Source organism: Cotesia typhae, unplaced genomic scaffold, assembly GCF_013202065.1.
Source record: "Cotesia typhae breed Kobodo isofemale line unplaced genomic scaffold, CoteBio_Ctyphae contig_26, whole genome shotgun sequence".
NCBI classification, from domain to species: Eukaryota; Metazoa; Arthropoda; class Insecta; order Hymenoptera; family Braconidae; genus Cotesia; species Cotesia typhae.
This window is the reverse complement of record NW_027423732.1, coordinates 1,772,575-1,789,240: the sequence shown is the minus strand read 5'-3', so window position 1 is coordinate 1,789,240 and position 16,666 is coordinate 1,772,575. Positions and strand designations below refer to the sequence as shown.

Here is a 16,666-nt window from a genome sequence, read left to right as displayed (position 1 = left end):
CAAGGTTCTTAAAATTATTAATTACAAAGACGAAATGATTTTATGATATTACAAATTTTTTTTATAAAATCTTTTAATTCATAAAAATTAATAAAAGAAGTAATAGTCATGAAGAATATATAAATATTAATTAATAAAGAAAAAAAGTTTACTCGAATCTATTTCGACGTGAACAAAAAATTCCTTAACTATTTTGAAGAAAAGCGCTCGAATAAAAAGTTTATTTTTTTCATCTATTTACATTATATTTTTTTATAAATAAAAAAAAAAAAAAAAAAGGAAAATCAACAGTATTAGATATTTGCAATCTGTTTAATAATTATTAATTTTGCAATAATGGATTTCAATAATTGATACATGAAATTTAAGCTGGGTGATGTTGACTGTAAGTTTAGACAGTGCGGTAACTTTTTGTTTTTATTTTAATCCTAAAGATTTATTTTTAAAATATTAAAAATAATTTGAATAATAAGGAATAAATAAATATATATTTTTAATACTTGAGTTGTATTTAGTTCAGCAAATAAATAACTTTGGGTTATTGACTTTGATTGACTTTAAATAAATAATTTAATTTGAGAGATTACTTTTAAAAAACATGAATTTTCTAGTCAAAAGACTAATCAAAATAATGTTAAAAAAATTCAACAACATTTTTAATTCCAGGAATTCAAAGGCCGAAAACACTACCCCGAGTGCCATTAGTTTTAAAGCCACTGATAAGTGAGAATATTTGTTCGACCAATCCACCAATAAAAAAATTAAGCTCCTTAAACAGCACTAGTCAAAAGAAGAAAGTAAATGAACGAAGTTATGGGAGTATTGTGATGCTGACATTTACAAAAGACGGTGAAGATATATCCAGGAATATTTGTCAAATATTCCGGAAGCAAAATCCTAAAATCGGTGTTTTGATTTTACAAGAGCAAGAAAAATTTGTCTACTCTCGCGTGGAAGAATTTATCGATGATTGTTTTAAGCAAGTTAATTATATTATTCCAATTTTAACCACTGGTTATATTAATCATATCAACAATTTGACCAATAACCATGATGAAGAAAATTTGGTCAGTAATTTGGACCACAAATATGTGAAATATTTATACTCTTTGATGCGTTTTGAGTATTGTAAAAATAATTGTCATAACGATCGAATCAGGTAATTATTCTTTTTTAATTATTCTTAATTAATTGATTTACTATTATTAACGATAAAAAAAAAAAGCATGAATTAAGAAACAATTCAACGATCTTAATTATAAATATCTTTAATAGCCGATAAATGAATATATTTTGATGAATTAACATAAATTTTATGTATTTCACTTTATCAAGTACAAATTATTTACAGTATATATATATATATTTATATATATAGTAAACATTCATTCATTAAACATTAGTCTATAAATTCTGTTGTATAATTTCGTTGTAAAAAAATTTCGTTTTCAGTCTTAATAAAAAAGAAAATATAAAAAATTTTTCAATTAATTAAATTAATTGATCGATAAAAAAATAATTTTGTTCTTCCCAACGGTTATATCGATATGTAAAAAAATTTTTAAATAAACATTCCATGATTATAAATGCACACAATTAAATTGTTAAAGCGAGCACAAAAGCGTATATTCTTATTTTATATTTTTATATACTAAAACTCTAACTACAATTATCAATATTTTGTTTTTTTGCAATTAGATTATATACAATATGAATTTTTTTTAGTAGTATGACTGGTTGGAAAAAAAACAGTGGAAAGTTGTAGTGAGTAATCAAATCACTTGGCACAAAAATATACAATGGAAGATCTCTTCTTGAATACCATGGTATGAGAACAATGTGTAAATGGAACAATAAAAATTGTTGTATTTAAGAATTTTCAGTGCCATATCAGGTAATTTTTTATCATCGCATAGATGGTAGTAAACAATAATACCATAATTAAAATTAAAAAAAAAAAAAAAAACTGTTAATGTTTTTTAATTTTTTAAGTAGTTTTCTTCCCAAAAGATAAATTTTGAGTTGGGCATTATTGTTTCTTATCGTCTTCAATTTCACAAAATTATCAACGGTTAAAAATTTTACTATACCCAGATAGCCATATGAACTGAAACTTGACTTCAATCTCATCCAGAATCGGCAAGAAAAACGGAAAGAGTTGAAAAAGCAAAAGTTTCAGTTTAGTTGACCGTAAGTTGCTCTGCAATTTGAAGTCAAGAAAGCTAAAAAATAGAAAATACATTTTGATAAATTTAAATTAAGAGTAGTGTTAAAAATTTTGATAAATACAAATTAATTCTAGTGTAAATAAGAATAAAATATATAAAATAAATATAATAAAAATTCTATTTTTTTTTTTTAAGTCCAAAAAAATTTTTAGTTTGAAGAAAAATTTTTTTTTTCGGAAATCAACGTATTTTTGTATGAAACGTGAAAAAATGCAAAAAAAAACTTTTCTCCAAACTAAAAATTTTTTTTGGACTTAGAAAAAAAAATAGAATTTTCACTATACACCGATTTTATTAAAATAAAATATATTTAATTCTAATTTACACTATAATTAATTTATATTTATCAAAAATTTTAACACTATTCTTAATTTAAATTTATCAAAATTTATTTTCTATTTCTTCGTTCGATTTTCTATAAAAAGCGTGTTTTTTAATTTTTTTAAAACTATTATTTATTTTTATATACTTTGTTGTATCTAAAAAATTTTAAAAAGCAAAAAAAAAAAACGCGCTCTTTTAGCTTGCAAAATTTTTTTTTGAATTTCAAGTTTAGAATATTTTTGCAAAATGATTGCTTAAAAAAAATTTTAAACACGCCCTTCTGGCTTTTATCACTTTTGTTAAAGTTCACTATAATAACTTGTACAGTTTTCTTATAGTCAACTTTTACTAAAATTGAGAAGAAATTTTCAGTCAACTCCACTGCACACTTTGCCTTTCCAACTTTCTTTAAATTTACAAATTCCGGTCCCAGATTTTATACAAGTTTCCATCACTAATGGCTATCTGGGTATATATCACTTACACTATCGCCTACGAATCCTCAGTATTTCTTCTTTACAGCCTGATCTAATAATATTCTAACTTTATATAATATATGATCATATATATTTAATATCTATCATGATTTTGTTGTATATTGACGCATAACCACAGTTTATAAAATTTAAATCTCAAAAGTCGTATATAACCCTAAGGTTATATCAAAACAGGTTATTATTAATTATCCTTAATACCTATACAGTCATTTTTAATGAAACTTTTATCTATTTACGGATGACCACTAAATCTATTAAAATTTCAATCTTTTTTCTTAAGAAAAGCCCATATTTGATCACATGAACTCTTTCTTCCCGAATTATACAATCGTATATGACTAAATAAAATCATTGCCTCCAGATTCTTCAAAGAAGACAACGCTGACCTCAAAATGCACATTTCTTAGCCTTAATATAACCCTACAATTTACATATCGCAAGCCAAAAGGTAAAAGGGCGCGTATCTTTAACTGTGCGCTCTTTTAGGAATTTGAAAATTTTATGATCTAAAACTAAAAGGGTCTAGAAATTTTTTTCTGAGAAATTTAATAAAATGCTTATTTTAAGACTAAAAATTAAAAAGAAATCGTACAGTCAAAGAGGCGTATTATAACCATATGCTCTTTTAACATTAATAATATAAATATTTTTAGAAAAATGATAACATTTGTAAAAAAATCAAAAAATTAATATTTTTTGAAAATTATTCTAATTTATGGTGTACTCAAAATTCAAGATAAAAATTTTTTTTTCATTTTAAAAATTTCTTTTTTAATTTAAAAAATTTTTTTTAATTTTAAAAACTTCTTTTTCAATCTTAACAATTTTTTTAGTTTTAAAAATTTCTTTTTTAATTTAAAAATTTTTTTTTTAATTTTTTATAATTTAAAAAATTTTTTTAAATTTCTTTTGGAAAAATTTTTAAAGGTTTTTAAAAAAAAAAAATTTTTTTTTAATTTTTCTTTTGGAAATTTCTAAATAAGAATTTTGAAAGGTTTTCTAAATTTTCTATTATTTAATAATTTTGTAAAAATGTTTTATGTAAAGAAATATTGCTAATATGTAATTATATTTGTATGTTATAGATGCCTAAAGAAGCCATGATCCATGGCGAAACGTCGCTGAATTGAAAATTAAAATTAACATAAAAAAAAATTGATCCGTAATAACCTGAATCACTTATTTATTTAATAAAAAATTAATTTTTTTATAATTTAACTTTTTAATTAATTTTAAGAAAAAAAATGCCATAAGAGCGTACCAAAAAAAGTTTTTTTTTTTTTTTAGAATCGACGTATTTTTACTTTAAATGCATAGAAATGATAAAAAATTTTTTAAATTAACTAAAAAAATTATCACAAATTTAAAATTCCAAAAAATTTTGATCAAAGTTAATTTCAAATTAAAAAAAAAAAATTTCTCATCATTTAACTTGTCTTACAAAACTATTCGTCACCATTTTGTATCAAAAAAATTCTTTCATACGCTCTTTAAGCACTACTTTACTAAAAGCTAAAAAGTTCTTTTTAGCTTTAGGGTGGTCGAATTTTTTTTTTTACAGATCTTTGTGTTTTGAGTGATTTTATAATAGAAGAAATGACAAAAAAATTTTTTTTGTGCGCCTTTTTACCAAGGATCGTAACCTGTAGTAACACGCCCTTTTATTTTTTCACACGCGATGTAATAAACCTCCTTATATCCATTTAGTCACCAAAGTTAATTTCTTCTCTACAATTACAACTAACCATGACTATATATCCATAGAAACCTAACTTATCAACATTAAACCCTATAAACGATCATAACAGATAATACTATCCTCCAAGAACTGTTTTGTACAATTTTATTCCCATGATTTTATAAAAAAAAAAAATCTGAAACCTTAATAGGAACTATTTTCGTAACTTAAATTTCTTGGCCTTAAAAAGAAGAAAAAAGATAAACTTATCGCTACTAATACTTATTTATCACTTATCAATAAACTCTCTAAACTTAAACACTAGTCTCCTTCTTAATCGGATTGTCCAGCAGCATTTCTTCATCAAGCGCGGCGTCATCCGTGTAATGCACAGTGCTATAATTAGTATCTTCATAATCAACGCCAATGCTCGCATTCATATCAAGATGTCTAGTCGCTCCAAGGGTGACATCAATAGTCGCTAAGTCCGTGAGCGAGGAGAAATCTTTCCCAAAGCCCGTCGGAATTCTAACATCGGTCAGCGAGCCACTGAACAATTCCTTGAAGCTTCCATCAGCGTCAGAATGCCGCGAATTCTGCCTTGGTCTCGACCTGGAAGAGCTTCCACTAACAGATGTCGCTTCATGCTTCTCCCCAATTTTTCCACACTCAGAATCCAGGTCATAAAGACTAGACCTTCTTTTACAAGGTTCATCTTGAAGTCCAACACCTCGATCTTGACCCTGAGAATTAACATCTGCGCTAGAGCATTGGAAGTCTTTCTCAGAGACCTTTTCCGGGGTTTCTGGAGTCTCGCCAATCTCCGGAAGGTTATGATCGCTTCGCTCGCTGGTCAATGCAGCAGTCAAGTCAGCTTCTGAGCTGTACTCTAAACTACACTGCTGGGACACATTGTGCAGATGTTTTTCTTCATCGGATTCCGGAGGACTCAGTCCAGCTTCAATCCTCTCAATCCTCCGGTGGTCATTGTTGACCTTCTTGCTTCCCTGGCGGACTATCTCTTGCCCAATAACATACCTCATCCCCTCCGACATGCTTCCGCTATCAGACAACATGTTAACGTTCTTCGCATCAGCAACAGGATTCAATTCAACATGAATATTCGTATTATTAACCTTCGCACCACTTCCAAAAATAGTTTCAATCCGCTCGCGTCCATCTCCTGAAACAGCTGGCCTTGGAATGGAGATACAGCTCCCTCCATCACTGGTGGCGCCGCCATCACCCTGCTTCCGAGGTCCTAAATTGTTGTGCTTGTGGCGGCGCTGTTTCTTGAAGAATTTTCTCGCTACGCCGCTCTGGTGGGGATTGTAAAACATTTCAACATTAACCGGCGCGGACTCTGTGTAAGTTTTAACGGAATTATTCGAACGATACTGCTGACGATGAAGAACCACAAGGTTCACGTTAGTCTTCTTGCTAGGCGACTCTCGTTCTGGGGCTTTTATCGCGTGAGCCAACGCTATAGGCGAGACATTAGTGTGCAGAGAGCTGACGGAATTAGAATCCGAAAAATGAGTCGGATGATTGATGATCGGTAAGTTAGGAACCAGCGACTGGGCGGGAAGAGTTGGACGCGCGTCACAGACACTGCGGGTCCGACAGCAGTTATTTTTCTTCCGTCTCAGCCAGCATCTCATCAGCGTCCATTGAGATCTTACGTCGCTGCGCGCTAGTCCGTAAAACAGAAAGACAAAGCAGCCGAGAGTTGAAGAAGAAAGAGCGTAGCAGATAGAAAAAACTGGCTCAGCGTAAGGAAAAGGAAGAAACACAGGAGAAACTGTTGTAGCAGCTGCGGATGTCCAGGTGACTATGAACAGAACCAGGACGATCAAGTGTCCTTTAAGTTGGGTCATCTGCGAATGCTCCAGATCTTCAATTTCAGAAGACACGGTGACACTCATGCTGGCTTGGTCTCGGTTCTCATGAGGCTCCAGGAGTTCCAGGTCCATGTTCTCCGTCGCTTGGGTTCCTTCGCTCAATTGGCCGTTGTGGTCGACGTTCCTGATAGTACAACGCACTAATAAGTAGAAAATAGATAAATAGACTATCAGCATGATCGCTGGAACAAATAGTGCTGTGAGTGCTGGGGCTTTTGTAAGGAAGCAGTAAGAGTATCCAGCGTACTCTCGCAAATTTACTGCTCCGCTGATGCCACATACTATCAAAGCAATCCCCCAACCGACAAGATAGAGACCCAGAAGAGGCTTTTGGATCGGTTGCTCGGGAATCTCATCATCGGAAACAAGCTCCTGGCTGTTCTTTGCAAGTCTCTTGTACATGTTGCTCGCGCTGACTGCCATCCAGAGCAGAGAACACAAGGACAAGTAATGGAGAATCAAGCCGACACTCTGGCAGATTTCAATGTTCTCTGTTTGCTGGATTCCAATGGTGTAAAGGAAGCTCAGAAGTGTGATGGAGATCCAGGTGTTGATCACGCTGTGCTTCGTACGCTTTGGCATCGAGATCGAGGCATAGCAGATTATGTAAGTCACTGATGTGATGGTCAGACTGATGATTAGCATTGATGTTCCTATGTAGACTAGCGGGTGTGAGTACCGGAAGAGAGCGCCAGTTTTATTCACCGTGCGGTATGATAAGTCTTCAAGCAGGCCGTAGTACCCCAAGCGATTGCACTGGAAGACAACAAGGTTGTTGATGAAATTTGCTAACTGACAGCCTTCGCGCGTCCACCGGGATCCATTGATTGAGATTTCAGAGTTCCAGATCACTGGAATCGGGTGCGAGTACGAAGATTTCAGCATCACGATCACCGGTTCTGTTAGATTGACCTCCCGGTCAATTACTCGGCTGCCGATTACTGCTGAGTTCACTGCCCGGGTGGCAGGTGATGGAAAGAGACGGCTGTCGCTGTACATGCTGACCATCAGCGACATGTCTTGCTCATGTTGCTGCTGAGCTAGAAGCGAAGAAGGCAATCGGATTGATGCTTCGATTACTTTATCCTTGATATTTAGAATTGCAGTTCGATTGCTGGTAGCGCAATGCAGGAACCGGGTGTCCAAGTCTTCTGGAAGAACACTGGAGTACCAAGTGCATGAGAGTCCAACAAAGCTCTCGGAGTTGACGCGGAACTCTTCTAAAGCTAGAGTCTTTTCATGGATCTGCAAAGCTGACGTCGCTTTGGTGACAGACTCTACAATTGAAATCAAACGACTTGCTGCTTTATAATGGACTTCTGCGCGTTGGATCAAGTCTTTGGGGGACTTGAGCAAGGAAGTTATGGCTGCGATTATCAGCAGAGGAAGATCTTTATCGTAGGTTAGGTAGTTGAGGTAATTTTCTAGGGTTTTGGCAATGAAGTCCAGGTCAATTGGATCAGATAGTTGATGAGGGTGGGTGTAGTTTGCGAATCTCTTGAAAATCTCCACCAAATTGTCGGCCAAAGAAAGATTCATGTTGGCGTTCTGCTGGAGCGCGCGGGTCACGGGGGAGATAAAGGGACAGGACTCGGTGTCCAGGTTGGTCCAGTGTCCGGTAGCGTTACATTGGTAGGTAGCACGAGACAAGGATATCAAATTGGATAGACTGATCCCCTCACAAGGCAATTCGACTTTCCAACCAACGATTGTTCTGGGCCAGGCGTAGACGCCTTTGTTGGTTCGGGTGATTGCTAAGGGACAGTAGCGGGTGTCATTGGAGATTACTATTATGTTGATGGCCTTAGATTTGTTCCCGTAGATTGACACCAGGAAACAGTTCCACTGCCCGTTGTGCTCTTTGGTCACTGGGAAAATACTCAACGCGCTGTCGATTATCCCGCTGTCCGCCAGATAGCGGTTGTCGACTTTTACGTTGGACAAGGTGTCCACCGGGTCTGCTAGAGGAGTTAGAGGAAGTAAGCTTGGGGTCCATTGCCAGAGGAGTTTTGCTGTTCGGTCGCCGGTTATACTCGGTGCTGAACACTTGAGGGATATGGAATCCCCGGAAAATACTACTTGGTGTTGGGAAGGAGAGATCTCTAAGGTTGGAGATATCCAGTCACATTGGAAGTCGTTGGAGTATTTTAGGTCTGGGATTTGCTTGCCGTGGACGTTGCCCGGTGAATTGCACGTTGGTATCGGACTGTAACAGATTGATGATTGTTTGTTTGTTAGACTCATGATTAAGGTAAAGTACCTAGAACACTTATAAAAATGGGACTAGTAGGGGAGAAGTGGGTCAATTGAATCATTCGAATTAAAAAATTCGAAAAAATTGAAAAATCGCTTCATGCTCTTAGAATTAGATTTTAATATGTTAAACTCGGATATGATCAAAATTTGAAATCATTGTGATTTTTTTATTTTTAGCCATGTAAACTTTTTTTTCGGCTGGTGACAAATTGTTTAATAATATTTCAATTTTTGAATTAATTGATAAAGTTTGAATTGTAGTCGTTCTATATACTTATACTTTATAATCCTCAACTTTGTTTATAGTGATATAATAATTTTTTTATTTATTATTTACTATTAATTGTTATAAAATTATATGGGGTCAATTGAACCAGCAGTCCCGGGGACGATTGAACCATACGGAGAAGCATGGGATATGTGCCCGCATCTTGACTCTACGTGAAAAAACTCAGGGAAATAACCTAACAATTTGATGAACTGAATTTATAATGAAAATTATTTTTAAATTGATTTTTAATTTATTTAATATAATATCTGTGCATTAAAACGGTGCAACAGTAATATTACCAAGTAACAATTAATATATTATTTATTAAAAGTTCGGGTTTGAGTTTTAAATATTATTCGTTCAATTGACCCCAAACAGTGGTTCAATTGCCCCCGAGCGGGGGTCAATTGAATCATTCGACGCGTTTGGATAAATTAATCATTTTTAAAAATTCACGTTGTTTATTGACTAATTTATGTATTGATAACGATAGTAGACATAATAAACTACCATTCCAAGAAAAAAAAAATTATTATTTAGTTTTAATTCGAATAGTTAAAAATTACTAAACTTTTTTTGGTTCAATTGACCCTCTTCTCCCCTAATTGATTTATTTAATTCAAAGTTGTTTATATTTTCAAGAAAATCGCTAATTTGAACTAATAATTATATCTTTCTATATTAAAAGTAGGATCAAATAAGTTTTACTTTGAAACCTGTTCAACTGCTCGGTACTTTACCTTATTAGATTTGGGAAGACAGAGGAGATTACTTACTTTAATTTGAACATTGATGTGTTCTTCCAATTACTCAGCCAGTAGAGGTAGCAGTCACATTCCCATGGATTGTTGGACAAATCTCTGAAAGGCAATAAATTTAGTTTCGTAAATAATTAAGAATATTTCCAAAAAATACATCTTAAATTTTTTTTTCCAGCAATGTCTTAATTAATCTTTTTACTTATCAAATGAATCATAAATCTCTTCAAAAACTGAAGGAAGATTTTAAAAAAATTACACTTTTACTTACAATTGCCTCAACAATTTTAAACCGTAGAACGTTCCTTCCGTCAATGTCTTGAGTGCATTATTATTCAGTTTTCTGTAAGAGAAAAAAAAATATTTAACTGTATTTTACACAACAATGTTAGAACTTTAAGAATCTAGTTATTATTCCAATGAAAATAATAAAAAAGAAGCAAAAGATACTTACAAGCGTTCTAATGACGTTAGATCATGAAACAAAGTCGAGTCCAGCGAGCTCAGTTTATTAAACGACAAATCACTAAATAAAATAACATGAAAAAAAAGTAACAAAAATTAATTGCAACGAAAAGAAAAAATTTCAAATTTAAGAGATCATTCTAAAGTGAGCTAAATAAATTTTGTATTAATATCTATAATAGTTTCTGTACAAAAAAATCAAAATGATCCTTTAATTAAAATTTAATAAACTTAAATAGCATGAGTATGTCTTCTTTAACAACTTACAGTTTCTTCAAACTAGTCAGTGGTCGAAAAGCCAACGCGTCAATAGAAGTAATTTCATTTTCACTCAAGTCCAAGCGTTCCAAATTTTCCAATCCATCGAACGAGCCCTCAATTAAATATGATATTTTATTGGCCGACAGATCGAGACGCTTTAAATTTGTCAAATTTTTGAAGACTTTGGTGCTGATGAAGTGGATGTTATTCTTACTCAAGTCAAGGTGATACAACTCAACGCTGACAACATCGATGTTGATGGCTTTAATGTCTTGGATATCGGCTCCTTTGTTACACTTGACTTTCAAACGCTCCGCTTGTGGTCCAACATGCTTGCAATCGCACGGAGCTGGACATATGTGTCCGTGTGTTGAGTCAATCAAAGCACCAAGTGATAGACAAAGGATTATAAAAATAATCCTCATTGTTGATAGAAATTTGAGTGACTAGTAGAGGATGAGGGCCTCTCTCTATGAGCAAAAATAAATGTAATTGATAGTTATGTAATGAAGAAAGAAATTAGGCGTAATTTTGAACAAAGCAAATTGTCCTCAAGAAAATTTGGATATCTTCAAAAATTATTTTGATTTTCTAATTCTTAGATTAGTATTTTTAGTACTAGAATTTAAATTTGCGCGCGCAAGCGCGCGCCTAAGTTTAAGGTTTGCATATATTTTCATGCTTATGATATATTTGACCAATTACGTTACGAATAGTTTGCTTACATGATATATTTTCATATTTTTCATCTAAATTATAAGAGTAGAAGATCTATGGTTAGTAATTATTATCACTTCATTTAAAAGTATGTTATCTTCAATCGATGAAATAAGATTTTTCAAATCAAGTATAAATAATTTAAATTATTTTGTAAAGATTTATCAATACTTTAACAACATAAAATGGTGTACAAACTTTGAAATTAAATCCTATAATAAAATTAATATGAAAAATATGTGTTGCAAACTATTCGTAACGTGATTGGTCAAATATATCATAAGCATGAAAATATATGCAAATCCTAAATTCATGCGCGTGCTTGCGCGCGCAAATTTGAATTCTAGTATCTCTGAAACTAGTTGGTCAAAAATTTTTAAAGTGTGCCAATCGATGCAGAATTATGTAAATATTAATCTGCCAAAGTTTAAAAAAAATCTTAAGAAAACGACTCTGGCGAGGGTACTACCCTTAAGGAAAATTTTCATGACAAAGTGAATGATTAAAAAATGACAAAGGATTCCTCACGGGACGAGAGGAACGAGATGGTAATTACTCATGTGATGACGGCGACACATCGCTGTAAAGCCATTCAAAGCACACCCCTTAACGGTATGGAAGCTGCATTACTTCTTCCCCGATAAGAGCTCATCTCCCCGAGGCTGTTGAGTTTCAATCCGTTAGAGTACCCCATTTACTCGTAATTGAAATCTCAATTGCATCGTCGAGCCTTTACAGGTTTCCAACCATGACTTGTTGGACCGCCTTGAGGGTCCCTGGTGTCAATTCTTATATATTGAAACTACCCTATGCATAAGGACATGCGAGAAAGTTCTACTGTGACGCCATCTGTCTTCGTCTATTGTCAATACAATAACCATTAGATTGTGCAATATTTGCTCAAGCAATTATTCACATGCTTCTAAAATTATATTATTTAATAATGTATATTCATTTACGTACACGATTTATATATCGGTCATTCCACACCAAATACAGCCTGTTAAAAATTATTAAGAAATCGGTTTTACCCAAAACTGTTACCAACTCTATTTATATGAAAATAAATATAAAAATTTATTTATAATCTTATAAACGTTTTTTCTTATCAAAATTTTTCTTACTAAAAATATCTTCTGTGTCTAAATTAAATTTTTTTGTTTTTTCAATTTTTGAGAGACTTGTGATCTTATTACAATTTTTACTTATCAGGAATCGTTTTTAAATTCAAATTTAGGAAATTGCACCTGTGAAATTTTGTGTATTTGTCTGATTTTGTAATTTTAATTTTTTCATTGAATTTTCCAATAATAATAATTTATTATTATTATTTTAATTTTATTTATTTTCAATGAATTTTTTTGTTACATCAAAGAAATACTTCAAACTTTATATAACAATAATTAGCCTCAGCTGCAAGCTAGTATTAATGACATCGTTATCATTGAAAACTAATTCACTTTTAATGGCATTAGAAAAAAACCTGGTAGTACTTGATTCAATAATTTTCAACAAAAAGTCAGTAATCATCCATTATAGTAAAAAGCAAGAATGTCATTAAACTTGATAATTTTACTTTTTTCGGCTTTAGAAGTGCAAACATGCATGTACTCATGTGCAAGATTTCAGTACAAAAACTTCGAAGATCGTCGAGAATTCATATCGCATTTGTCAAATTCATTAAAAATTGGTGACCTAGCACTTATCGGCACGTGTTACTCAGCATCGTATAATACGTATATGCCACGTTTTAAAAGACAAGCCTTGAACATAAAGAATCAACTGAACCATGGAATACGTGTTTTAGACATTGGTGTTCGACCAACATCGAATCATTTTGCAGTGCATAATCAACAGAAGTATTTGCATCTCATGTTTGGAAACGGTATCTTAAAAGAGGTTGATGACTTTTTAGAAGCTAATCCAAGAGAGTTTGTCATTATGCTTTTGCACAACGAGCATTATCCAGCTAACGATGTAACACTAAGTCATTGCGAAATATTGGAGTTGTATCGCAATCTTAAAATCGGATCAAGAATTTCAACCAATTGGTCGCTGAATGACACTATTGGAGATCATCGTGGGAAAATTCTACTCACTAATTTAGATCAATCATTTTCAAGCTGCACTATAAACATCAATACGTTTTGTAAAGTGCAGTACTCATTAATACCTGTTGGAAGTAAATCGCGGATTCGTGATAAGTGGATCAGTATCAAAAATTTACAAGAAGAAAGCTTCTTGAATGATAGTGGTAAATGTTTTGTCAACTTTATGTCGCCTCGGAAGGCTACTAATGCTAAAGAGATTACAACTGAAAGCTACTACACTAGGAAATATGGCTGTGAAATGCCGATCAACTATCGCATGACAATTAATTTTGATAATCCGCATGGATCACTGATTATTGTTATGGCTGATTTTGTCAATCAAGAATTAATCGATCGTATTATTGGCAGCAACTTTGAAAATGATTTCATTTCTTCAAAGAAGACAGGTTCCAAATTTCCATTGCCTGATGATATTTTTTATTACTTGGAATTTAAATTAGCAGCAGCTTGAAATTGTTGGTAGAAATTTTGAAGAAATAATTTTTTTCATTTATTGAAAGAAAAAATAATTGAGGAGCTTGCAATTAAAGCGTGAGTTATTAGAATAAATAAAATGTTGTTTCTTTCGACGATTTCTAGTCTTTCCATCACTTCTTTTGTCCAACAACAGCATAAGTAATTCTGCTATTTATGAAAATTCTTTCCTGATTCATCGAATAAAAATTTGAAATTCTTTATCGGCTGATATTACAGTAATTGATAACTTCGAACATTTTAAACAAGTTTGTTGTAACTTCCTCTTGCAATCAATCTTTCAAATTGTATTGCGAACAATGTATTTAATGTGTACTTGTACACATTATTGTGATACCCAAAATTAGTTTTAAATATTTTTAACTATCTGTAATAAAAATAACTATCATGTAAATTTTTAATAAATTATAATTGATTAAAAAATTAGAAAAAAATTACTGGTAGTTCAAAATATTAAATATTAATTGTTAAAAAAAAATAAAATTAGCACCAGTTCATCAAACCAGCTTAAGAGTATTCAATTGTCGTTACTTATAAAATATGTTTACTCAATTTAATATTTTTATAGCAAGTCACGGGTTGAAATTTGTTATTTTCAATTTTTGAATACTTGAATATATTTATCACAATTAGGTCAAATTTGTTTAAATTTATTTTCATTTACACAGTAGCTAAAACCATTTTTTATTTAATGTTTCATAAACAGTAGACTTGAATGGAATGTGACTTTATTTTTTTACACGTTTAAATAATTTACATATCCTAAATTCAAGAGAATTTGAGTATTTTTTCACAAGTTTATGCGTTGCTCCAAAATGGACCGAACAGAAATTTCATTTTTTTATTTTTGCATGTAGTTTTGGAAAAAAAAACACGAAAAAATAATTCAATGCTTCTTTTAATTTTTGATCTAACTTTATTGGAAAATAATCAAATCTTATCGATTTTAATTTTTGTTTTTTTTTTTTTCTTAGATTTTGAAGTTTTCCAAGTCTGCTGAAAAATTTTCAGAGTGGTATAACGAAAAACAAACATTTAAAAAAAAAAAATTTCTTTTTGGCGTCAATGTTTTTTTTTATCTTTGTTTTTAAATATAGATAGCAAAAAAAAAATAACAATAAGCTTGAGGACAATGAGGATAAGTAATTTAAGATTGATTGCAAAAAAAACTATTTTATAAATTTTCAAAGTTGATTTTTTAATTGAAATAATAATTTTTTTATATTTTCGCATTCATCACTAGAAATTATTTCATTCAAGTTAGCAGTCGCTTGAATATTTTTTAATTTCATTTAACAAAGAAATTTTTCTAAAAAAATTATTTATAAAAAATTGAATTTTTAATTTTTTTTTAATTTCTACATTTCAATTTTTTTTTTTATGAAAATGAAGTTAGCCGACATTTCAAAATTTTTAGAAATTTTTTATTAAAAAATTTCAATTAAATAATTAAAAAAAAAATTGTCACATGTAAAAAACTTGAAAAAATATAAGTACAATTTTTTATAAATATTTTTTTAGTTGTAATTTAATCAATAAAAAAAAAACCAAAAATTTTTAGACGTCTACTAACTTCAGTTTCATTTTTTTTGCCATCATTTATTTGTTAAAAAAATTCTTAAAATTATTAAATATCTACTAAATTATTTTTCATCTATAAATTCGCCATAAAATTACATTAAATTTAGCAGTCACTAGAGAATTTTTAAATTTTATTTAACAAAAAAATTAGTTCCAAAAAAGGATTTTAAAAAAATTGGATTTTTAATTTTTAAATGTCAATTTTTTTTTCCTATTTTTTTTTTTGCCATAATTTCATTGTTAAAAAAATTCTAAAATTTATTAAATATCTGCTAAATTAATTTTTATCGTCATAAAAACAAAGAATTGAAAAAAAAAAAAAGATGATGATTTATAAATAATTACCAAAAATGATCACATGTCTCTCAATTTTAATATCATAAAATTTTTCATGAAAACTTTGTTTCAATAATCATAATTTTCAAAAATAAACCATCTCGTGTCAACAAAACAATAAAGAAACCTTAAAAATAAAAAAATCATTATTAAAAATGAATAAAAAATTTTTCTGATTAAAAACTTCTTAAATATAACCTCAATTAGTCATAACTCATAACATTTTTGTTTATTTTAACTGCATCCACTCATTCTTCGCACACAACCTCTATTTACTGACACTACCTGGAAATCAATAAAAATAACAAGCAATGAGTAGATAAGCATATGAACTTACAGCCAATTAACTTGAAATTTCTGATTAGATCACATTTCATTTAATTTTTGTCATCAACAATCAACCGCAGCATTATTTTATCGTAAAAATAATCATGTTAATTTATTGCTGGACCCCAGAATATTCATTTAGGTTCTGGAGCTGCTGATTTAGGCGCACACATGTCGAGGTTATTAAATTTTTTTAAAGGAATTTATTAAACGCGGGAAGATGATAATATTAAAATTAATAACAAACAACTTTTTTACTATTTACTATTTTAATTATAAACATTTATTCTAATGTGCTTATACCAACAATTGACAGATTAAAACACTGCAGCCAATATTGAAAATTTTAAATGTGCCGGTACTCGAGTTTTTATTTGTTAATTTGTCATTAGCCTAATGGTAAGAAAGATTTTCTTCTTATCCACACTGATATTAGAAAATTCTCAAAAATATAAAGAATTTGAGTTGATAATTATTAATT

General features: G+C 30.7%; 3 protein-coding genes across 9 annotated transcripts; 2 read left to right on the top strand and 1 right to left on the bottom strand.

Moving 5' to 3' along the window:
• The first annotated feature begins 233 nt into the window (after nucleotides 1-233).
• Nucleotides 234-4,225, top strand: LOC141525601 (uncharacterized). 4 transcript variants are annotated; one of them, XR_012478869.1, is made up of 3 exons: nucleotides 234-385; nucleotides 667-1,159; nucleotides 1,729-2,384. XR_012478869.1 is itself a non-coding variant. In XM_074240152.1 (3 exons), the coding sequence occupies exons 2-3, from the start codon at nucleotides 828-830 to the stop codon at nucleotides 4,151-4,153; spliced, it is 351 nt and encodes a 116-aa protein (XP_074096253.1). In that variant the 5' UTR covers nucleotides 242-385; nucleotides 667-827; the 3' UTR covers nucleotides 4,154-4,168. The 4 variants fall into 4 exon arrangements, 1 of the variants encoding a protein (XP_074096253.1); XR_012478868.1 differs by having other exon boundaries at nucleotides 1,726-2,384; XM_074240152.1 differs by lacking the exon at nucleotides 1,729-2,384 and adding an exon at nucleotides 4,135-4,168 and having other exon boundaries at nucleotides 242-385.
• A 94-nt stretch (nucleotides 4,226-4,319) lies between these two features.
• Remo (Remoulade) lies at nucleotides 4,320-16,478 on the bottom strand. 4 transcript variants are annotated; one of them, XM_074240147.1, is made up of 7 exons: nucleotides 16,196-16,478; nucleotides 15,868-15,985; nucleotides 10,646-11,109; nucleotides 10,368-10,439; nucleotides 10,185-10,256; nucleotides 9,932-10,015; nucleotides 4,320-8,834 (listed from the first exon to the last, which is right to left on the bottom strand). In XM_074240147.1, the coding sequence occupies exons 3-7, from the start codon at nucleotides 11,062-11,064 to the stop codon at nucleotides 5,042-5,044; spliced, it is 4,440 nt and encodes a 1,479-aa protein (XP_074096248.1). In that variant the 5' UTR covers nucleotides 11,065-11,109; nucleotides 15,868-15,985; nucleotides 16,196-16,478; the 3' UTR covers nucleotides 4,320-5,041. The 4 variants fall into 4 exon arrangements, with proteins under 4 accessions (XP_074096248.1, XP_074096249.1, XP_074096246.1 ...); XM_074240148.1 differs by lacking the exon at nucleotides 15,868-15,985 and adding an exon at nucleotides 11,913-12,215; XM_074240145.1 differs by lacking the exon at nucleotides 15,868-15,985.
• On the top strand, nucleotides 12,908-13,918 carry LOC141525478 (1-phosphatidylinositol phosphodiesterase-like). Its single transcript, XM_074239993.1, has one exon. The coding sequence runs from the start codon at nucleotides 12,908-12,910 to the stop codon at nucleotides 13,916-13,918; it is 1,011 nt and encodes a 336-aa protein (XP_074096094.1).
• Nucleotides 16,479-16,666: the final 188 nt, after the last annotated feature.

Bases quoted from the DNA above. Each gene is read 5' to 3' on its own strand.
- LOC141525601 (XM_074240152.1), top strand. From the start codon at position 828: ATGCTGACATTTACAAAAGACGGTGAAGATATATCCAGGAATATTTGT.
- Remo (XM_074240147.1), bottom strand. From the start codon at position 11,064: ATGAGGATTATTTTTATAATCCTTTGTCTATCACTTGGTGCTTTGATT. The intron at 10,257-10,367 runs GTAAGTATCTTT...TTTCTCTTACAG, and splicing joins CTAACGTCATTAGAACGCTT to AAAACTGAATAATAATGCAC. The intron at 8,835-9,931 runs GTAAGTAATCTC...AATCTGTTACAG, and splicing joins ACATCAATGTTCAAATTAAA to TCCGATACCAACGTGCAATT.
- LOC141525478 (XM_074239993.1), top strand. From the start codon at position 12,908: ATGTCATTAAACTTGATAATTTTACTTTTTTCGGCTTTAGAAGTGCAA.